The sequence below is a fragment of the Megascapheus bottae genome, chromosome 6, assembly GCF_031878675.1.
Source record: "Megascapheus bottae isolate mThoBot1 chromosome 6, mThoBot2.hap1, whole genome shotgun sequence".
Classification (NCBI taxonomy): domain Eukaryota; kingdom Metazoa; phylum Chordata; class Mammalia; order Rodentia; family Geomyidae; genus Megascapheus; species Megascapheus bottae.
This window is the reverse complement of record NC_143514.1, coordinates 53166315-53183084: the sequence shown is the minus strand read 5'-3', so window position 1 is coordinate 53183084 and position 16770 is coordinate 53166315. Positions and strand designations below refer to the sequence as shown.

General features: G+C 48.7%; 1 protein-coding gene across 1 annotated transcript; it reads left to right on the top strand.

The window, feature by feature from the left end:
- The first annotated feature begins 513 nt into the window (after window positions 1–513).
- Slc5a9 (solute carrier family 5 member 9) lies at window positions 514–16468 on the top strand. Its single transcript, XM_090333752.1, has 14 exons — window positions 514–675; window positions 2334–2405; window positions 4349–4453; window positions 4745–4909; window positions 5678–5783; window positions 6623–6703; window positions 6989–7194; window positions 7327–7462; window positions 8363–8470; window positions 9298–9448; window positions 11306–11474; window positions 12897–13112; window positions 14774–14942; window positions 16175–16468. The coding sequence occupies exons 1-14, from the start codon at window positions 514–516 to the stop codon at window positions 16381–16383; spliced, it is 2055 nt and encodes a 684-aa protein (XP_090189878.1). The 3' UTR covers window positions 16384–16468.
- The last annotated feature ends 302 nt before the right edge of the window (window positions 16469–16770 follow it).

Genomic DNA, 16770 nt, shown 5'->3' with positions numbered 1-16770 from the left:
GGAGAGAAAGCCATGATACCATACTGGGTTAGAAATGGGATTTGTCTTCTTTCTTTCCCCCTTTCCTATCCACTGCATGAAGTAAAAACACATTGGTTAAGAAACTTAGGTTCCAGTCCCAGATCCACCTGTATTTTTCTGGGCTTCTGTATCCCCTGCTCACAGCAGAAATTTGAATGCCTTGATTTCTGAAATCAGGCCTCCAGGTTGCTAGACTTCTGCTTTTTTTTCCTCCTCCTGCTCTTCTGAGGATAGGAACAGTGTTTCTTCATGCATGGGCGTGTGTGTTTGTGTATGTGTACGGAGGTAGGTATTTGCATGTGTGTGTGTGCATGCATGTGTATTGCCAACAGAGAAAGAGATTGTCTTGAAGGGATAGTGTACTACTGTATTTAGAAAAAGGAAGTGGCAGAAATCTTACATGCCAGCTTTCTCAAAGCCTAATGGTGTTTGGGGTTGTTTAATCATTAAAGGAAAGCACCTCAAAGTCCAGCCTGCCAAGGACCAACACAGATGAGAAAGGAGATGACAGCAATGGATCCTGAAACCCCAAGGGACCGAGTCAGACCTGAGACAACCCTGCTCTCGGCACTGGGCTCTGAAGCGAGTCTACATGCCTACGATATCGTGGTGCTGGTCATCTACTTTGTCTTCGTCATTGTTGTGGGGATTTGGGTGAGTGAGTCCTGAGCCTGGGCCTTCCAGGGAGACAGAAGCCCACTTTTTTTTTGAAATAGGACATGGATGAGGGTAGAAGGAGGCAAATTATAGAACCATAGGGAAGAAGGGCAGATTGAGGCCCAGGGATGTTTGCCTGCAATCACACAGTGAGCCTCGACTATCTGTGCTACTCTCTATCTCTGCTACTTTGGGACTCAACCACTCCAAACTACCCCTGAGCCTCACTTTCAAGCCCACATTTCTATCTCAACATCCCAACTTGGAGGCTTTCTCCCTAGTCCTTTTCGTGCCTTGGTCAAGGAGCTATGCCTCATGTGTTCTTTGGGAAGGCCATCAGGCAAGTTCCCAGGGCCCTCTGCTCCTCATTACTCAAGAGCTGTAGAGCTGTCAGCAGGTGACAGACTTTGAGGTCTATGTGACCTGATCTGAGCCTGAGTCCAGCCCACCACACATCAGTCAGAATCACCTGGGCCTGGAGATGCAGAAGTTTTCTCCTATTGGCACAGAAAGTAAGGTTGATGCTGCCGAAAGTGGTGATTGCTCTGTGACAAGTCACATCAACACCTGGCACTGTGCCTAGTGTTTAGGTGACGGACAATGACCAGCTTCTGTCATCAGAAAACCGCCAGCAGACGGTGTCATCAGAGAGGCAAGCAAGCACTTTGAGACAGCTGGGAAGCAGCCTGTGTCCCAGCCCGAGATGGTCACTTCCTGAGTTGTGGAGAGGTCAGGAGCCCTCTCTGAGCTCCAGTTCCCTTCTTTGTGATAAGGAGAGGTGACATCTCCTGATCAGACAGATGCTCAGCAGCTTCTGGAAGACAGCCTGTGTGAGGAGCCCTGGGGCAAAAAGTTTCTCATTTGTGGAATAAATTTGTGTTGTTTTTATGCTCTCCAAGAGGATCATTGGTGACACAGGGAAGTTCAAGCAAAAGCTTGGTACATGCTTATCACTCTCTAGTGCTTAAAGACTTTCCTTTCCCCACTTCTCCTTCAAGAATCTCTCCTATCCCAGACCTAACCTTTGCCTTCCAGTTATTAGAGTACTGTAACTGCTTCCAGTTCTTTCTCACTACTCAGCGTCAGCCCTCACCCCACACAGAGAAAGCTCTCGGGTTCCTCATTCTTCTTCATTCCCCTTGGTTTGAGGCCTTGGGTGGAGTCAGCACTGGACTCTTATTTCAGTCTGGCCAAAGGAAGACCAGTGCTGTACATCATGGAAATCTGGCTAGGAGGAAGAGAAAGTCCAGCCCAGGGAGAGCCTCTCACTATGCCTGTAGTCTGAGATTCCAAACTGGAATCCTAAGAGCAGACTTGGGGTGGGTATAAATGGAGTCGGTAATTACCATCTAAAACACTTTAATGGCACTTTGCCATGTTTGAAGACTTTTGATTCTTTATCTCCTTCCCCCTTCTTCCCCCATCATCCTGTATCACAACAGCTCTGGGAGAAGGGTATCAAGGCCCACAGTGACAAAGTGACTTTCCAAAAACTCACAACTTAAAAGGGATGAAGCTGCCAGCACTTGTGGCACAGCTCCTTCCCCATCAGTTCTCGTCTTCAGAGTCCCCACAGTAGGCAAGGAATCTGGGATGGGTGGTAAAAGCTAGTGAGAACCACAAGAAGTTCTGACCTCTTGCCATTTCCTTTCCAGTCCTCCATCCGTGCAAGCCAAGGGACTGTTGGTGGCTATTTCCTGGCAGGGAGGTCCATGAGCTGGTGGCCAGTGAGTTGTTCCTTCATCTCCTCTTCCAGTGTGGGGACTCTCAGACCCCCTGCTCCACCAACCTCACCGTCTTCTTATTTTCTCTTGCCTTGGCTAAGGACAGCCTCCTACTGGGGCCTTGCTCATACTCAAACTTCCCTGGAGCATCTCCGAGGTGGGGTGGGGGGGATACCATGCTAAGCACTGGACCTACAGATTGGCTTTGTCCCAGATAAGCTAAGAGTGAGCTGGGAGCTAGAATAACATTGGGCCAAGTTGATCTGGGGACCTTGGGAGAGCTTGGAAGAAACCCCCGAGCCTCAGGTATTGGTAGTTAGGAGGCTAAGAAAGATTTCCTCAAAAAGGAGCATGCAAGCTTAGTGCTGGAGAGAAGTGAAATGTAAAGATTCGGAAGTAAATCCCTGCAAACCCCAGCCTCTCCCATCATACCACCCTACTTTTCTCTAGAATGAGGAAGGGGGTCCTGCCCTTCCTGGAACAAAATTAATGACATCATCAGTGCAGTGATGACTTAAGCTGTATTTATACACATCACACTCACACTCTCACACTCACCCCACAGCCTGTACATGCATTCAGACTCTCACAGCTACAGACTCATACGCTCACAGGCAACCCCGCACACTCATGTCCTCCCCCTCATCCACACACTCACATTCACCCATGAACAATCACACTTGCAGTCTCACAATCACACACCCACATGGTCACACCACACATGCATTCTCCCAATTCTCACACACCTATGCACTCTCTCACACATGCACATCCATTCACATGTTCAAGCTCACTCACAATCCAGCCCCACTCAAGTCATATTTTCTCACATTCACATGCTCACACACTCACACAGCAACTGCATACTCCTGTTTACACATTGGGGCTCTTTTCAGCCAGTGTATCACAATCATAGCTCTGGGTTTTAAATAAGTCAAGGTGAGGAGAAAGAAGCCCAAGAGAAAGCAAACTCCTCTGGCCAGTTCAAGAGAATGCCCAGGAGTCAGGCTGATGGCCCATCCCACTCAGAGAGGACAGAAGTCTGGGTCCCACGGAGGGTTTGAGAAACCATAGGCTGGTAAGCAGAAAGAGGGTCCAAAGAAGGGGCCTAGATAAATGCCCCTAAGTTCCCAAGCACCCCAAACCCAGTACAGACACCTATGGAGATGCAAGGATGAATTTCCTGACTTCATCTGGGCCAGGCTGTGAGCTAGGCCTCGTGCATCTGAAACCTGGGCCAACATAAGGCCAGACTCAGGAGCATCCTTGGGACAGGAAGCTTAACAGAGCAGTGCTGGGGTCATGTGTCTGGGTGTTGTCCAGTCCTGGGACTGTGCTCTGAAGGGAGTGCGTGACTGGGAAACTGAGATCAGAGGAAGCAGCAGCCACTCCTGCTCAACAGGGACCAGAGGGGTCCTTTTCTCAGGCTTTGTCCATGTTGCCTAGTTGAGAGCCAGAAGTCCTGGGCAGAGCTGGGAACAAGAAGCCTTGGATGGGTGGGGTGGGTATGTCTCGCTGTTCCAGGGGGAAGCAAGAGGCCCAAGCTCTCAGCTATGGCAAGTGCCTGCACACCTAGGCCCTCCTGAGAGCGTGGAAGTGAGGGTGGGAGTGAGTGCATGTAGGTTCAAGGTGAGTGTGCACGCCCATGTGTGAGTGGGTGTGAGTGCATATATGTGCATGCGTATGGCTATGAATGCACATGTGTTGGGGCCAGGCTAGCACAGGAAACTGGTGTCATTTGGGAAGATTTCCAACTTTTCCTCAGATACCGATAGAGATTAACTGTATCTAGCCTATGGACTGTCTCATGCAATGCCCAATAAATGTCAGTCCCTTGCTTCCTCCTCACTGTGTGTGGTCCTGATGCCAGATCGATTCAGATTCACACTGGCTCCTGATCCATGACTCCCCGCCCCCCCCCTCCCGACACACACTGTGCCTTGCAGATTGGAGCATCTCTGATGTCCAGTAATGTGGGCAGCGGCTTGTTCATCGGTCTGGCGGGGACAGGGGCTGCCGGAGGCCTGGCTGTAGGCGGCTTCGAGTGGAATGTAAGGAAACAGACCTGGCTGCTCCTAGCTAAGGAGGTTCTGCATTCAGTCCTATCCCTAGCCTAAGGGCTGAGAGAAACCTCAGCAGTCCATGGGAGGCTGCATGGTGAATGGAGAACCATTTGAGAAATGAGCGAAACAAGGCCTAGAGGAGCCAGATTTGCCTGCAGTCAGCGAGTGGGCCCGGGATCAGGCTCTTCTACCTCACTGCTCAGGGCTTTTCCACGATAGGAGGTTACCCCTCCATTTCCATGTACAACGATCTGGATTATCTTCTCCCTGCTCTCCCAGGCGTCCTGTCTGCTCTTGGCCCTAGGCTGGATCTTTGTTCCAGTGTACATCGCAGCTGGTGTGGTCACAATGCCACAATACCTGATGAAGCGATTTGGGGGCCAGAGGATCCAGGTGTACATGTCTGTCCTGTCTCTCATCCTCTACATCTTCACCAAGATATCGGTGAGAACCACACTCCAAGGTGGCTGGCTTTACCACAGGCTTAAAACGGAGAGGAAGCTGACATCACAGATCGGATAGAAGAAAGTGGGGAAGGAGGGAGGGGAGAGAGGGAGGGAAGGGAAGAGAAAAAGGGAGGGAGGAAATAAAAGGAAAAGGAGAGAAGAAAGAAGAATTTTCATGCCTTCAATGTATGCAATGCGGTAATCAAAAATTAATGATAGCTGTTTAAGTGAATGATAGTCCCTATATTCAAAGAAGCCGTTGTCCTGAGTTTCTTCAGTCCCTTACATTTTTATTGATTCTTTTTCAGCAACTGTTCCTTAATTGCCTAGCGTGGTAGTGTTATTGAAAGGCTTCACTTCAAAGTCCTCTAAGGCTTCTGCCACATTGGGTCAGCTGTGGGCTTGGGGAGTAGAGACTGAGCCTGTTCTATGTCAGGAAGCAACCTGCTGAGTTCCTCCTTTCAACTCCCAAATGCCTGCTTCTCCACCTCAGTATTACCGTCACCTCCTCAGTCTTCCACTTTGTTTCTTTTCATCAGCCTATGGGTACTGGTTTTCTTAGTTTCAAAATATTCTCAAGCACTTCTTCGCTTTAAAGTATCAATGACTCCTTAGCCTCTGACTCCTCAGTAGAGCACTTCAGGTTCCTGGCATGAAGAAGGCTGAGGGCGCCTGGTTTGTTGAGCAGGTAAGTAAGTAAGGCACCTACAGCAGCCATGCTGAGGACCTGGGGTGGCCTGGACCTGGGGTTCCTGGCTCTTTGCAGACTGACATCTTCTCTGGAGCCCTGTTCATACAAACGGCCTTGGGCTGGAACCTCTATCTCTCCACAGTAATCCTGCTCGTGGTGACAGCTGTCTATACCATCACAGGTAAGGCAGACAGAAGATCACATTGGGATGGAGAGAGACAGAAGCAGAAAAAGAAATACTGACTGGAGGAGATACAGAGGGAAGGACTGAAGGACAGAAACAGAAAAGGGGCATAGAGACACAGATCTGAAAAAGAGGGGGAGACAGAGGCCAAGAGGGACTGAAAGAGAGAGGCACAAAAAGAGAAATACACAAAGAACAACCCCAAGAAGCAGTGAGACAGAGAAGAAGGGGTTGAAAAAGAGGAACGGAGGAGCAGAGCCAGGCCAGGATAGAGAGATGCTAAGAGGTTCTACCCAAGACAAGCCACATCAGGGAATACAACAGGGGAGAGATCAGGGAACAGCTGTCGGCATTAGAATGACCATGTGTCACACTGACATAATCCTCAGACCCAGCCTTTCCTCCTCCAAGACTCTCATGTAAGGCTGAGAACCTGGGAAAACAGCCCAGGAACAGACTAGCTCATGGCTATGTTGGATTTGAAAGATGGGAGTAATTAAATAGGTCTGGGAAGGGAGTAGAAGAGAACATTCCTGGCGGAGTTCACAGCACAGTTCCAAGAGTGGGCTTGAGCTAGGCCCAGAAAGAACCTCCCGCACCATGGCTCTGAGCAGATGCTGTAGGAAGGAACAGAAGGCTGCATCTGAGCTAACTAGACTCTGTCAGCTTCAACCCGCCCAGAGTAGGCCAGAGTGAGGAAAAGCCCGTGCCACAGACTACTGCTAGGCAAGCTCTGTGCCTTCTCTGGTCTGCCCAGAATGGCCAAGTATAAGGTAGGCTGTTAGAAAAGACCCCTCGTTGATGCTGACTGAGGACCCCTCTCCTTGAGTCCTCAGGGGGCCTCACGGCGGTCATCTACACAGACACTCTGCAGACGGTGATTATGGTGGGCGGAGCCCTGGTCCTCATGTTTCTGGGTAGGAAAGAGACTGAAGTATACCTTAGCCTCACCCCTAAATTCCTCTCTGATTTGATTCCTGTCTTCACCACCTCCATGGCTTGCTTGGAACTTCCTATAGCACAGAGCTATGTCCCTTCTCTAGCCAGGGCTTCCTAAAAGCAGAGATTTCTCTACTTCCCTTCTCCCTTCCTCTTCCCAGTCTTCACATCAGTTCCCCACAGAGCCCACATGGGACCTGGAGCTAGGAGCACAGGCTCAGTGGGGTCCCTGGGATTTTTCTCTCACTGTGTCTTTCCCACAGGCTTTCAGGAAGTGGGCTGGTACCCAGGCTTGCAGCAGCGATACAACCAGGCCATCCCTAATGCCACCGTCCCCAACACCACTTGTCACCTCCCTCGGCCTGATGCTTTCCACATGTTCCGGGACCCTGTGAATGGGGACATCCCTTGGCCTGGTCTCATCTTTGGCCTGACAGTGCTGGCCACTTGGTGTTGGTGCACAGACCAGGTAACGCTCCTAGCCAGGCTTGGCTTTCCACACCAGACAGTGGAGTGGTTGTCACAGAGAAAGCAGGACTTCATTTAAGTCAACCGTGATCCTATCTCGAGTGGGCGGCAGCCTCCACCACTCCCGTTTCAGGTCATTGTGCAGCGGTCTCTCTCTGCCAAGAATCTGTCACATGCGAAGGGAGGCTCTGTGCTGGGGGGCTACCTGAAGATGCTCCCCATGTTCTTCATCGTCATGCCTGGCATGATCAGCAGGGCTCTCTACCCAGGTAAGGCTCGGTCTTACTCTTCGTGGAGGCTTTCCAGAGGAGGTGTCTGTGGGCAGGATGGATCAGAGCCGGGGCCAGCAAGCCGTTACCTGAAGATCACGTAAGAAGGGCTGGACATGTCAGTGGAGAAGGAAGGAGCTTTGCAGGTCCAGGTCAGACCAGAGAAAATGATCTGGTGCTATTTGTTATACGAGATACTTGCAAGTTGGAAATAGGGAGGTGTGAAGGTTGAGGTCAGCCCAGGCAAAATGATAGTAAGATCCTCCCCCAGAAAAACAATCCGGATGTGAAGGGCCATGTCTATAATCCCAACTACTCAGGAGGTAAAGATTGGCCCAGGAAAATAATCCCCAAACATACCTACCTACAAAACAAGCGAAAGCACAATAAAAGGCTCATGGTATGGTTCAAGTGGTAGAGTGCCTACCTAGCAACCATAATGCCCTGAGTTCAAAACCCACTTCTTCCAGAAGGAAGGAGGGAAAGAAGAAAGGAAGGAAGGAAGGAAGGAGGAAGGAGGAAGGAAGGAAGTTATATAAGTAAGACATTGTTGGCCAAACATTTAAAAAGTATTCGAGTAGAAAGCAAGTTGTATTTGAACCCTTTTAAAAATCCCTTTATTACTTTATCTTTATATGGAAAAAAATCAAGACTTTTTTCTTACCCCATCTGAGAATGTTTGTCTTTACCAAGATCCAAGTCCTAAAACCCCGAAAAATCCATCAAGCTTTGCGGTGTAGTACATGAGCAAGACATTTGCAAGAGCTCTTGCCCTTTGACCTTCTAAACTATGTCAAGAGTCTCCAGTGAACACTTCCCTAAGTGTCAGAAAGCAAATGTCAGCTCAGTCTGAGCAGGCACAGGATCACCCAGCTCAAACTACCTTCCCTTTTCCTGCAGATGAAGTGGGCTGTGTGGACCCTGATGTCTGCCAAAGAGTGTGTGGGACCCGAGTGGGATGTTCCAATATCGCCTACCCCAAGCTGATCATGGCTCTCATGCCCGTGGGTTCGTCCCTCCCTCCACTCCCACCTGCCTGCCTCCTCCCATTCCCTGACTTCAAAGGGACTACAATGCAAAGAGATTGGAAAGGGGAAAGAGAAACACACACACACACACACACACACACACACACACACACGCACGCAGAGTCACCCTCCCACAAGCATTTGTAAGGCACTTGTGGTGTGTCCTGGTGTTGTCCATGCAGAGGTAAGAGGCAAGTCCCTGCTCCCTAGAGAACAGGGTGGTGTGGTGTGGACTGAGAGGAGCCCAGGACACACTCAGCAGCACAGTGGAACTATTTCCATGCTGGAAACTAACAACAATGGGCATGTTCAAGCCAGAGTATTGGTGACTGGATCTGTGCTTTGGCAGGACAAGGCGGTTACTGAGGAAGAGGCTTGGGGTGAGGGCAAGGAGATGCAGTGATATGTGGCATTAGCAACTTGACCAAGTCAGTGGCTTTAGATTTGGAAGGAAGGCATTTAAAGATAATTGTGAGGTAGCACCAGAGGGATTGCATTGCATTGACTGATTGCATTTCAGGAATAAGAATGATCCGGTAGGTGCACGCACTATGTGGAATAGATGAGGAAACTGAGGTTCAGGGAGGATAGATGAGTTACTCAAGTCCACAAGGCCAGGCAAAGGCAAAGCCAGGCCTAGCTTTATGAGTTTTCAGCTTCCTTATCTGTACTGAGCAGGAACTTCCCACGTGCTTCCTTTCATTCTTTCCCCTTCCTAAACTCCTGGCTGTGTATGCCTCTGCTGTGGTCTCTATGGTCTGGGCAGAACGCTTAATGGCCATTCACTTGGGCCTCGTGTCTCCCTAGGTCTCCGAGGCCTGATGATTGCGGTGATCATGGCGGCTCTCATGAGCTCCCTCACCTCCATCTTCAACAGCAGCAGCACTCTGTTTGCCATTGACATTTGGCAACGCTTCCGCAAGACAGCAACAGAGCAGGAACTGATGGTGGTGGGCAGGTGCGTTGGCTTAGCCTTTCATCCTCCAGAGTGCTCTGGCCTTGTAGGGCTCTTACCTCGGCCTTGGGTTACCTCAAGGCAATTGGCTAGGTCTGGCCTCCATCTTGACAGTCGGAGCATGAAGTCATTCTACAAATGACTTTCTGCACGATCCACACCTAATGCCTCAGCTCCGGACCACTCCTCTAGAATGATGGTGAGGAAAGCGAATCTATTTCCTGCCAGTTTAACTTCCTCTCAGAATGGATGAACAGGGCAACTGGAGGTGATACAACAGGAGGTAACATGTAGAAGAATGCTAGTTTGTTGATTATTATGATGCCCTTTTGGATCAGCTTGGGAATGCTACTGATCTAGCCATCCATGTGCCATATCCTTGTGGTGGGGGTCACAGGCTGAGTCACCTGCCCTTCTCCCAGGATTTTCCCAGCATATGACAGGAAGGTGAGAAGATGGTTATTGCCTCAAGGGATCTGTTTAAAAGAGTCTTCCCACTGATGCAGAGAACACCAAGATGCAGAATTGAAATGTTATCTTACAAAGACAAGTTTATGCTTTTAGAAGCATAGTGTTATAGATACCTTGTTCTCAATAGGCCAGGGTTGTAGATTATATAGGATTTAAGGGTTAAGGGGCCTTCTACAAAATCTCTACTTCATTATTTAAGGCCCCGTCCCCCACCTTACTGGACTGAAGGCCATATGCTCCTCTTTGGTGGAAAGATAGCTCATTTATCACCCTCATTTGTACTCGTGTTCCTGCCACCTGAGTGGCATGCATGAGATTCTAGTGCCTGTGCACCTGTGCGTCTCTGGCACAGGAAGTGAATATCACAGGAGATGAGTAAGGCAAGGGTGGGGAAATGACAGTTGCTTGGAAAGCCTGAGAGAAGGAAAATGGGAGGAAAAAAAAAAAGAGAATTAGTCATGGAACTTCCAAAGGAAGGTTCCCAGCGGGGCACTGGCGGCACACGTTTGTACTCCTAGCTACTCAGGAAGCTGAGATCTGAGAATCGTGGTTCAGAGCCAGCCTGGGCACCCAATTCTATGAGACTCTTACCTCTAATTAACCACCAGAAAACTAGAAGTGGTGCTGTGGCTCAAGTGAGAGAGCACTAGCCTTGGGACGAAGAGCTCAGAGACAGCGACCAGGCCCAGAATCTAAGCCCCAGGACTGACAAAAAAAAAAAAAAAAAAAAAGGCAAGGACACCATCTGCCTGACATTGCTTGTGAGTATTTTAATCCATTGGGGGGACTGTAGTGTCCTCTGCTGGATATCTGCATTATTGCATTCAGCACATCGAAGGCAAGTTTCTTTGTGTGTGTATTTGTTCATTCTGTATATTTACATCATCATGTTTGCAAGAGTGCCTTGCAAATTTAGTTTACGTGAGGATCAGTTGAAGGATCTCAGGAGAAAAGGTTAAACTCAGTGCCAATGGCTAGAACCATTCCATAGAAGGGATCTGTCCTGCACAGGACTGCTGGGGCCGCGGGGAGGCCCCAGAAAAGGAAAGGTCTCCTAGCATACTAGGCAGAGCCCAGAGATCTTTCAATGGGCAGGTGGTAAATGGAAGAAGGTATAGTTTATTCCTTGCAAAGTAGGTAGGAAACCCAGGCTTGACGCCATCCAGTATATAAACATAAGCCTTTTCACATGTTTAAGCTTAATTCTGAAATTCTGATTTCTAGGGTTTTAAGCGGCCCTAAATTTCTACCTCTTAGTATTTGAGATTTCAAATCCAGTGGCTGTGCCTCCTTCCTCACGTCCTCCTGGGTTGTCCTGCACGACCTTCACTCCACGCTGGACCGAGCCCTGCGTGGAGAGCCTCTCAGTGCTCCGTGCTGTCCCCATAGGGTATTTATCGTGGTCTTGGTTGTCATCAGCATCCTCTGGATCCCCATCATCCAGAGCGCTAACAGTGGGCAGCTCTTCGACTACATCCAGTCAGTCACCAGCTACCTGGCCCCTCCCATCACCGCCCTCTTCCTGCTGGCCATGTTCTACAAGAGGGTCACAGAGCCCGTGAGTGCCTGGCTCCTGCCTCACCCCGAACTGCAGTGGGCGGGGGCTGGAGTTGCTCATCTGTTCAGTCACCTGGTTTGAGGGACTGTGGGCAAGCCTAAGGCTTCCCGAAGCTTCCAGTCTTTAACCACTTTCATCTGAACTACATTCATCCTTGTCTTAACAAACATGTATCCATCTATCCCACTGAGGCAGCTGCAGGAATACAGTGGTTGAGAAGGTTCCCGAAGGCCACCATCGAAGAGCAAGCAGAGAGGAGAGATGATTAAATAAGTAATCGTCAGAAAGGGCAATGGTTGGTGGGAGAGTACAGAGCACACAGCTATGGGAATCCAGGAAGGAGAGTAGGGGAGATTTCCTGGAGGAAGTGGCATGTGGTCTGAGATTTGAAGGACCAACGGGAAAGGGAAAGTGTGCTGGAGAAAGCAATGGTGTGTGGAAATTCTGGACACCTGGAAGCGCTCTAGGCTCTGTTCCACCTCTAATACTATAATGTTCCGAGTGGATGTGAAGTCATACCATGATGCTGGTGGTGATAATGTATGAACTTACAAAGGGGCAAAATGCCCATCTTTTTTGTAACTGCATTGAAAACTAACAGAAATCTGGGAGGAAACCAGAGGTATCAGAACTGGAACTGGGCTACTCTTCCCGGGTAGCAGGAAGAGCCAGGCCTAAACCAGCCAGCTGCATTTTAAGAGGCAGAGAGCTCAAGGCCATTACAAAGAACAAGCTGGTGGCATGCGTCCCCTGAGGGGCCACCTAAGAGAGATGTCTACTATTTGCAGAGGTCTGATCTTGCTGATAATTATGGCATACAACAGGACCCAGATGAATTGTGAATGTTACTGCTTATTTCAGAGTTTTAAAGCTAGGCTGGATTCCTCACTTTTAAAGTGTAATTATCTGATCCATTTATGCTAGGAACCGGTAAAGGTTAGGGATAAATGGAACTATAACAATTGGAAGGTTTCATTTCTTGTCTTTTTTTTTTTAAGAGAAAGTCTGTATTCTGATTTCTGACTTACAATAGAAATCTGGAAATAGGATCCTAGCATGTGTTTCTTATTACAAAAGTGTATCTCATTCTATCTAGATGTTAAAGACCTACTGCTTTTATCTATTTCTCATTCATTGTATGTAAAAAACACTCCAACCCAGCCAGGTTGAAACATTGGGGGTAGTCAGTCAACACAGAGCTAGATTTTCAATCCTAGTGAAGTTCTGAAGCCCACACTCTTTCAGTGCACAACTTTGCCTGACGAGTGAGATACAGACTCCATGAGGAACACCCTAAAATAGACTTGTCAGACAGTGTCATAAGCCAGTAGGAGGGAGATTTAGGGGTAGAGTGTCCCTTAGCTTCAGAGGACTTCCCTGTCTTGTGTCTCACCCCTACCTCTGTCTACCCTGTCTCTATAGGGAGCTTTCTGGGGCCTCGTGTTTGGTCTGGCAGCAGGAGTTGTGCGTATGATCCTGGAGTTCTCATACCCAGCCCCAGCCTGTGGGGAGGTAGACAAGAGGCCAGCCCTTCTGAAAGACTTCCACTACCTATACTTTGCCCTCTTCCTCTGTGGGCTCACTGCCATTGTCATTGTCACCATCAGCCTCTGTACAACACCCATCCCTGAAGAAAAGGCAAGTGGGGCACTTGTGCCTAGAATTTGTTTTTTTTAACCTCGCTGGGCTATCCTCTCTACTGCACATAAATGGCCTTGGGAGAGGGTGCTTATGGGGCCCCTGAATTCTCAAGTGACAGGAAACTCAGGGTGAGGCATGTGATAGTAGAGTGCCTGTCCAGAAAGTGTCACATTCAGAGTTCAAACTCTAATACCACTAAAAAAATGAAAGAAAGAAAGAAAGAAAAAAGAAGGAAAGAAAGGGAAGGAAGGAAAACAGAAAGGAAGGAAGGAAGGAAGGAAGGAAGGAAGGAAGGAAGGAAGGAAGGAAGGAAGGAAGGGAGAAAAAAGGGAACTCACTCAATTCAAAAAGTACTGAGTTCCTATTGTATGACTGGGCTGGGGAATACAAAAATGAAAGGCTCCTGCTAGCAACTATCCACCATGAGGATATTTGTCAACACAAACTCATTATATGAATAGGAAATGACCAGGCCCAATGAGGGAGGGACCAGGAAGAGCAGATGGGCAGTTTCTAGCTGGGGCCCAGATGTGGACACACCAACAAAATCACTCTGAGTTGGACTTTGGTAGAGACATTTTTTTAAAATGAGAAATGAGAAAAGAAAGTTACCTAGATGAAGATCAAAACTACCTCTCTCAAACTTATTGAATTCCAACTCCTTGAATATTGACATATGTATGCAGTTGCACTCCACCCCACCCCTGTCCCCTCACTCTCTTACCAGCGCCTCTAGCCCTGGGAGGGGCCATTACTAACCAAGAAAGAAACCTGAGAGCCTTCTTCCTCTCCCACACCCTGCTCCTTCAGTCACTCACCAAAAATCCATAAAGACTCCCTCCTGGACTAAGGATGTAGCTCACTAGTGGAGCACCTGCCTCATACCTGACACTGAATCTAGTCACTAAGAAAAAGAACCAAAAAAAAGCTGCGAGTGGTGGCTTACGCCTGCAATCCTAGCTACACAGGAGGCAGGAAGCTGAGATCTGAGGATGGAGGTTCAAAGCCAGCCCAGGCATCAAAAGTCCATGAGACTCTTATCTCCAATAAACTACCAGAAAAGTGGAAGTGGCACTTGTGGCTCAAGTGGTAGTGTGCTAGCCTTGAGCTGAAGGTCCCAGGGACAGAGCCCAGGCACAAAGTTCAAGTCCCGTGACTGATAACAATAACAAAAAAAGACTTCCTTGCTACCCATTAAATATTTCTTGCTTCACTTTTCCAACAGCCTCCAGCCTAGACCTGTTTAATCCACTGTGAGAAACCTCGGAAAACTCAAGCCTTTACTTAAGTCTGTAGTGATCAGCTCTGGCCTACAAAAAGCTTTGAGTTGTTGTTTTCATATCAATTCCCCTGCCTAACCCTCATAGGTTTTCATGAGGAGGCAGCTATATCTCCATCCAGCCTCATCTCCCTCATTCTGTGAGTTTCTAGGTCTCTATTCTAGCTGCAGGCACAGGTCTGATGGCAAAAGGCACTCAGGAAAGGGTCATATTAGAAACAAAGGGCAGACAGACAAGGATAAGATCCGGTGCCTGGCTCCCAGTACCAGCCTTGCTTCTTGCTGCTGCTCTGATGGCTTCCTGTGAATGGGCCACTCCTTCTATGTCAATACATTTTTCAGAGACACTGACTAGAGCCGGCATTCCCTCCCCCTCCAGCTTGCTCGCCTCACCTGGTGGACACGAAAATGCTCCACATCTGAGCTGGAGAAAGAGGCCTGTGAAAGCGACAGGGAGAACACCCCAGAGCTGGAAGAAAGGCCGTCTAGGGTGAGCTCTGAAGTAGGAGAGGAGGCAAACCAATCCAATCAGGACCAAGAGCATGGAGGTAAGCTGAGGGCATGCCTGGGAGAGGGGTTCACAGAGGAACGACGAGGGCAGACAGAGCTTGTAGCCCTCCCAAGGTTTCATGTTGGGATGATGATGGATAGGGGGTCTCCAAAAACCCAATGAAAATCACCCTTCTCCATTTCTTCATGAATGTTGAGCTAGTTGATTAGACAGATGAGAAAAGCAGATAAGAACCAAAATACCGCCCTCAAAAGTGATTAAATGTCATGTGGGCACTGGTGCTCATGACTGTAATCCTAGCTATGCAGGAGGCTGAGATAGAAGGATTCTAGTTCAAAGCTAGCCTGGGAAGAAAAGTCTGTAAGACTCTTATCTACAATTAGTCAGGAAAGAAGCCAGAAGTGGAGGTGAGGCTCAAATGGTAGAGAGTTAGGTGCTCTGGTCTTCTAAACTCACCAGGTCTCACATCCCCAAGCCATTTGCTAACAAAGTGAACCTTGCCAGTCTCTGCGAACAGCTTTGTAAATTTTACTTTATGTTTACTGTGCTCTCGCTCACTTTACATATCACAAACATTTACTCCCTAAATTACGACTTGAAGCTTGGCTTTGAAGAATTGTGCTCTCTTCACCCTCCAATCCTGTCTTCTGCCCACCCCAAGGAGCCTTTGTTTTGGCTCAGGTACCTTTGCTTTGTGGGAACGACGTATCCCCAGAATGGCTCCCCTGGTCTGGCACTGGGTACTTCTTACAGTGCTGACCAACTTCCATTCTCATTGCATGCTTAATACAAGTCTTAGAAACACAAACCCAGAGCCCTGTCATAGAGGCACTTGTAGGAGACAGCAGGAAGAGCATGATTTGCAGATGGCCTCACACTCAGAGAAGCCCTAGCCGGCTCCAGAGCTCAGTTCCTGCCTCCAGCACAGGGCCCTGCCCCAGAGCAGGGACAATTGTCCACCTGGTCAAATGCCATTCGGTTCCTGAGTGAGAGGAGGAGCCCTCTTCCTGTCCTCATCCTGGACTTGGGCTCTGAACTGGAGTAACTGCCCCATCCTCCACCTTCACACGCCATCTGCGGGAAGCCAGAAGCTTCTGCCGCGCTGTTACTGTTTTGATTCTGTGGCCAGTCTGTGGTTTTGCACAAAGCCCCTCATCTTTATGTGTCATTAGCTTCTCATCAGCTTCCCCCATTCTGTCTCATCCCTTTTCCAATCTTACCTTTCCACCAACCCATATTCCCCTTCTCCCTCTGGCTTTGTCCCCGCAGCCCCACACAGATCCTGGGGGAGGCAGCTCTGGGGCTGGCTCTGTGGGCTTTCTGGGACTCCATCGCAAGCCCTGAGCTCAGCGGAGAAGGCTGAACTAGAGAAGAAGCTGACCAGCATTGAGGAGGAGCCTCTCTGGAGAAGTGTCTGCAACATCAATGCCATCCTCTTGCTGGCTGTCAACATCTTTCTCTGGGGCTATTTTGCTTAACTTCATAGACTTTCTGGGCAGATTACAAACAATGTAAACCCCACCAGCCACCAAGACAGGTTCTTCTCTCCCCCTTACCTTGCTATGTAACCAGGGAGGTAAAAAAATATCAGATCCCCTGAGGAGCAACTGACCCAACATACGTAACACATGAAGAAATGGAGATCCAGACAGAGTACTGAGTTTGTCCAGTACCACACAGCAGCAGTCACCTTGGGTTTTTTCCACTCCAGCTTTTACATTGCCTTACGTTCCTATGTCTGAAACACTCTTTCCACAGTCTTGGTGAGTCTGCTCAAGAATCTACTCTGTATGCATGTCTTCACATGAAAATAAAAAAAGATAAGATAATAAAATTTGTGAAACTCCAAGTGTATATTTGCTCCC

Bases quoted from the DNA above. Each gene is read 5' to 3' on its own strand.
- Slc5a9 (XM_090333752.1), top strand. From the start codon at position 514: ATGAGAAAGGAGATGACAGCAATGGATCCTGAAACCCCAAGGGACCGA. The intron at 2,406-4,348 runs GTGAGTTGTTCC...TGTGCCTTGCAG, and splicing joins GGTCCATGAGCTGGTGGCCA to ATTGGAGCATCTCTGATGTC. The intron at 14,943-16,174 runs GTAAGCTGAGGG...TTGTCCCCGCAG, and splicing joins TCAGGACCAAGAGCATGGAG to CCCCACACAGATCCTGGGGG.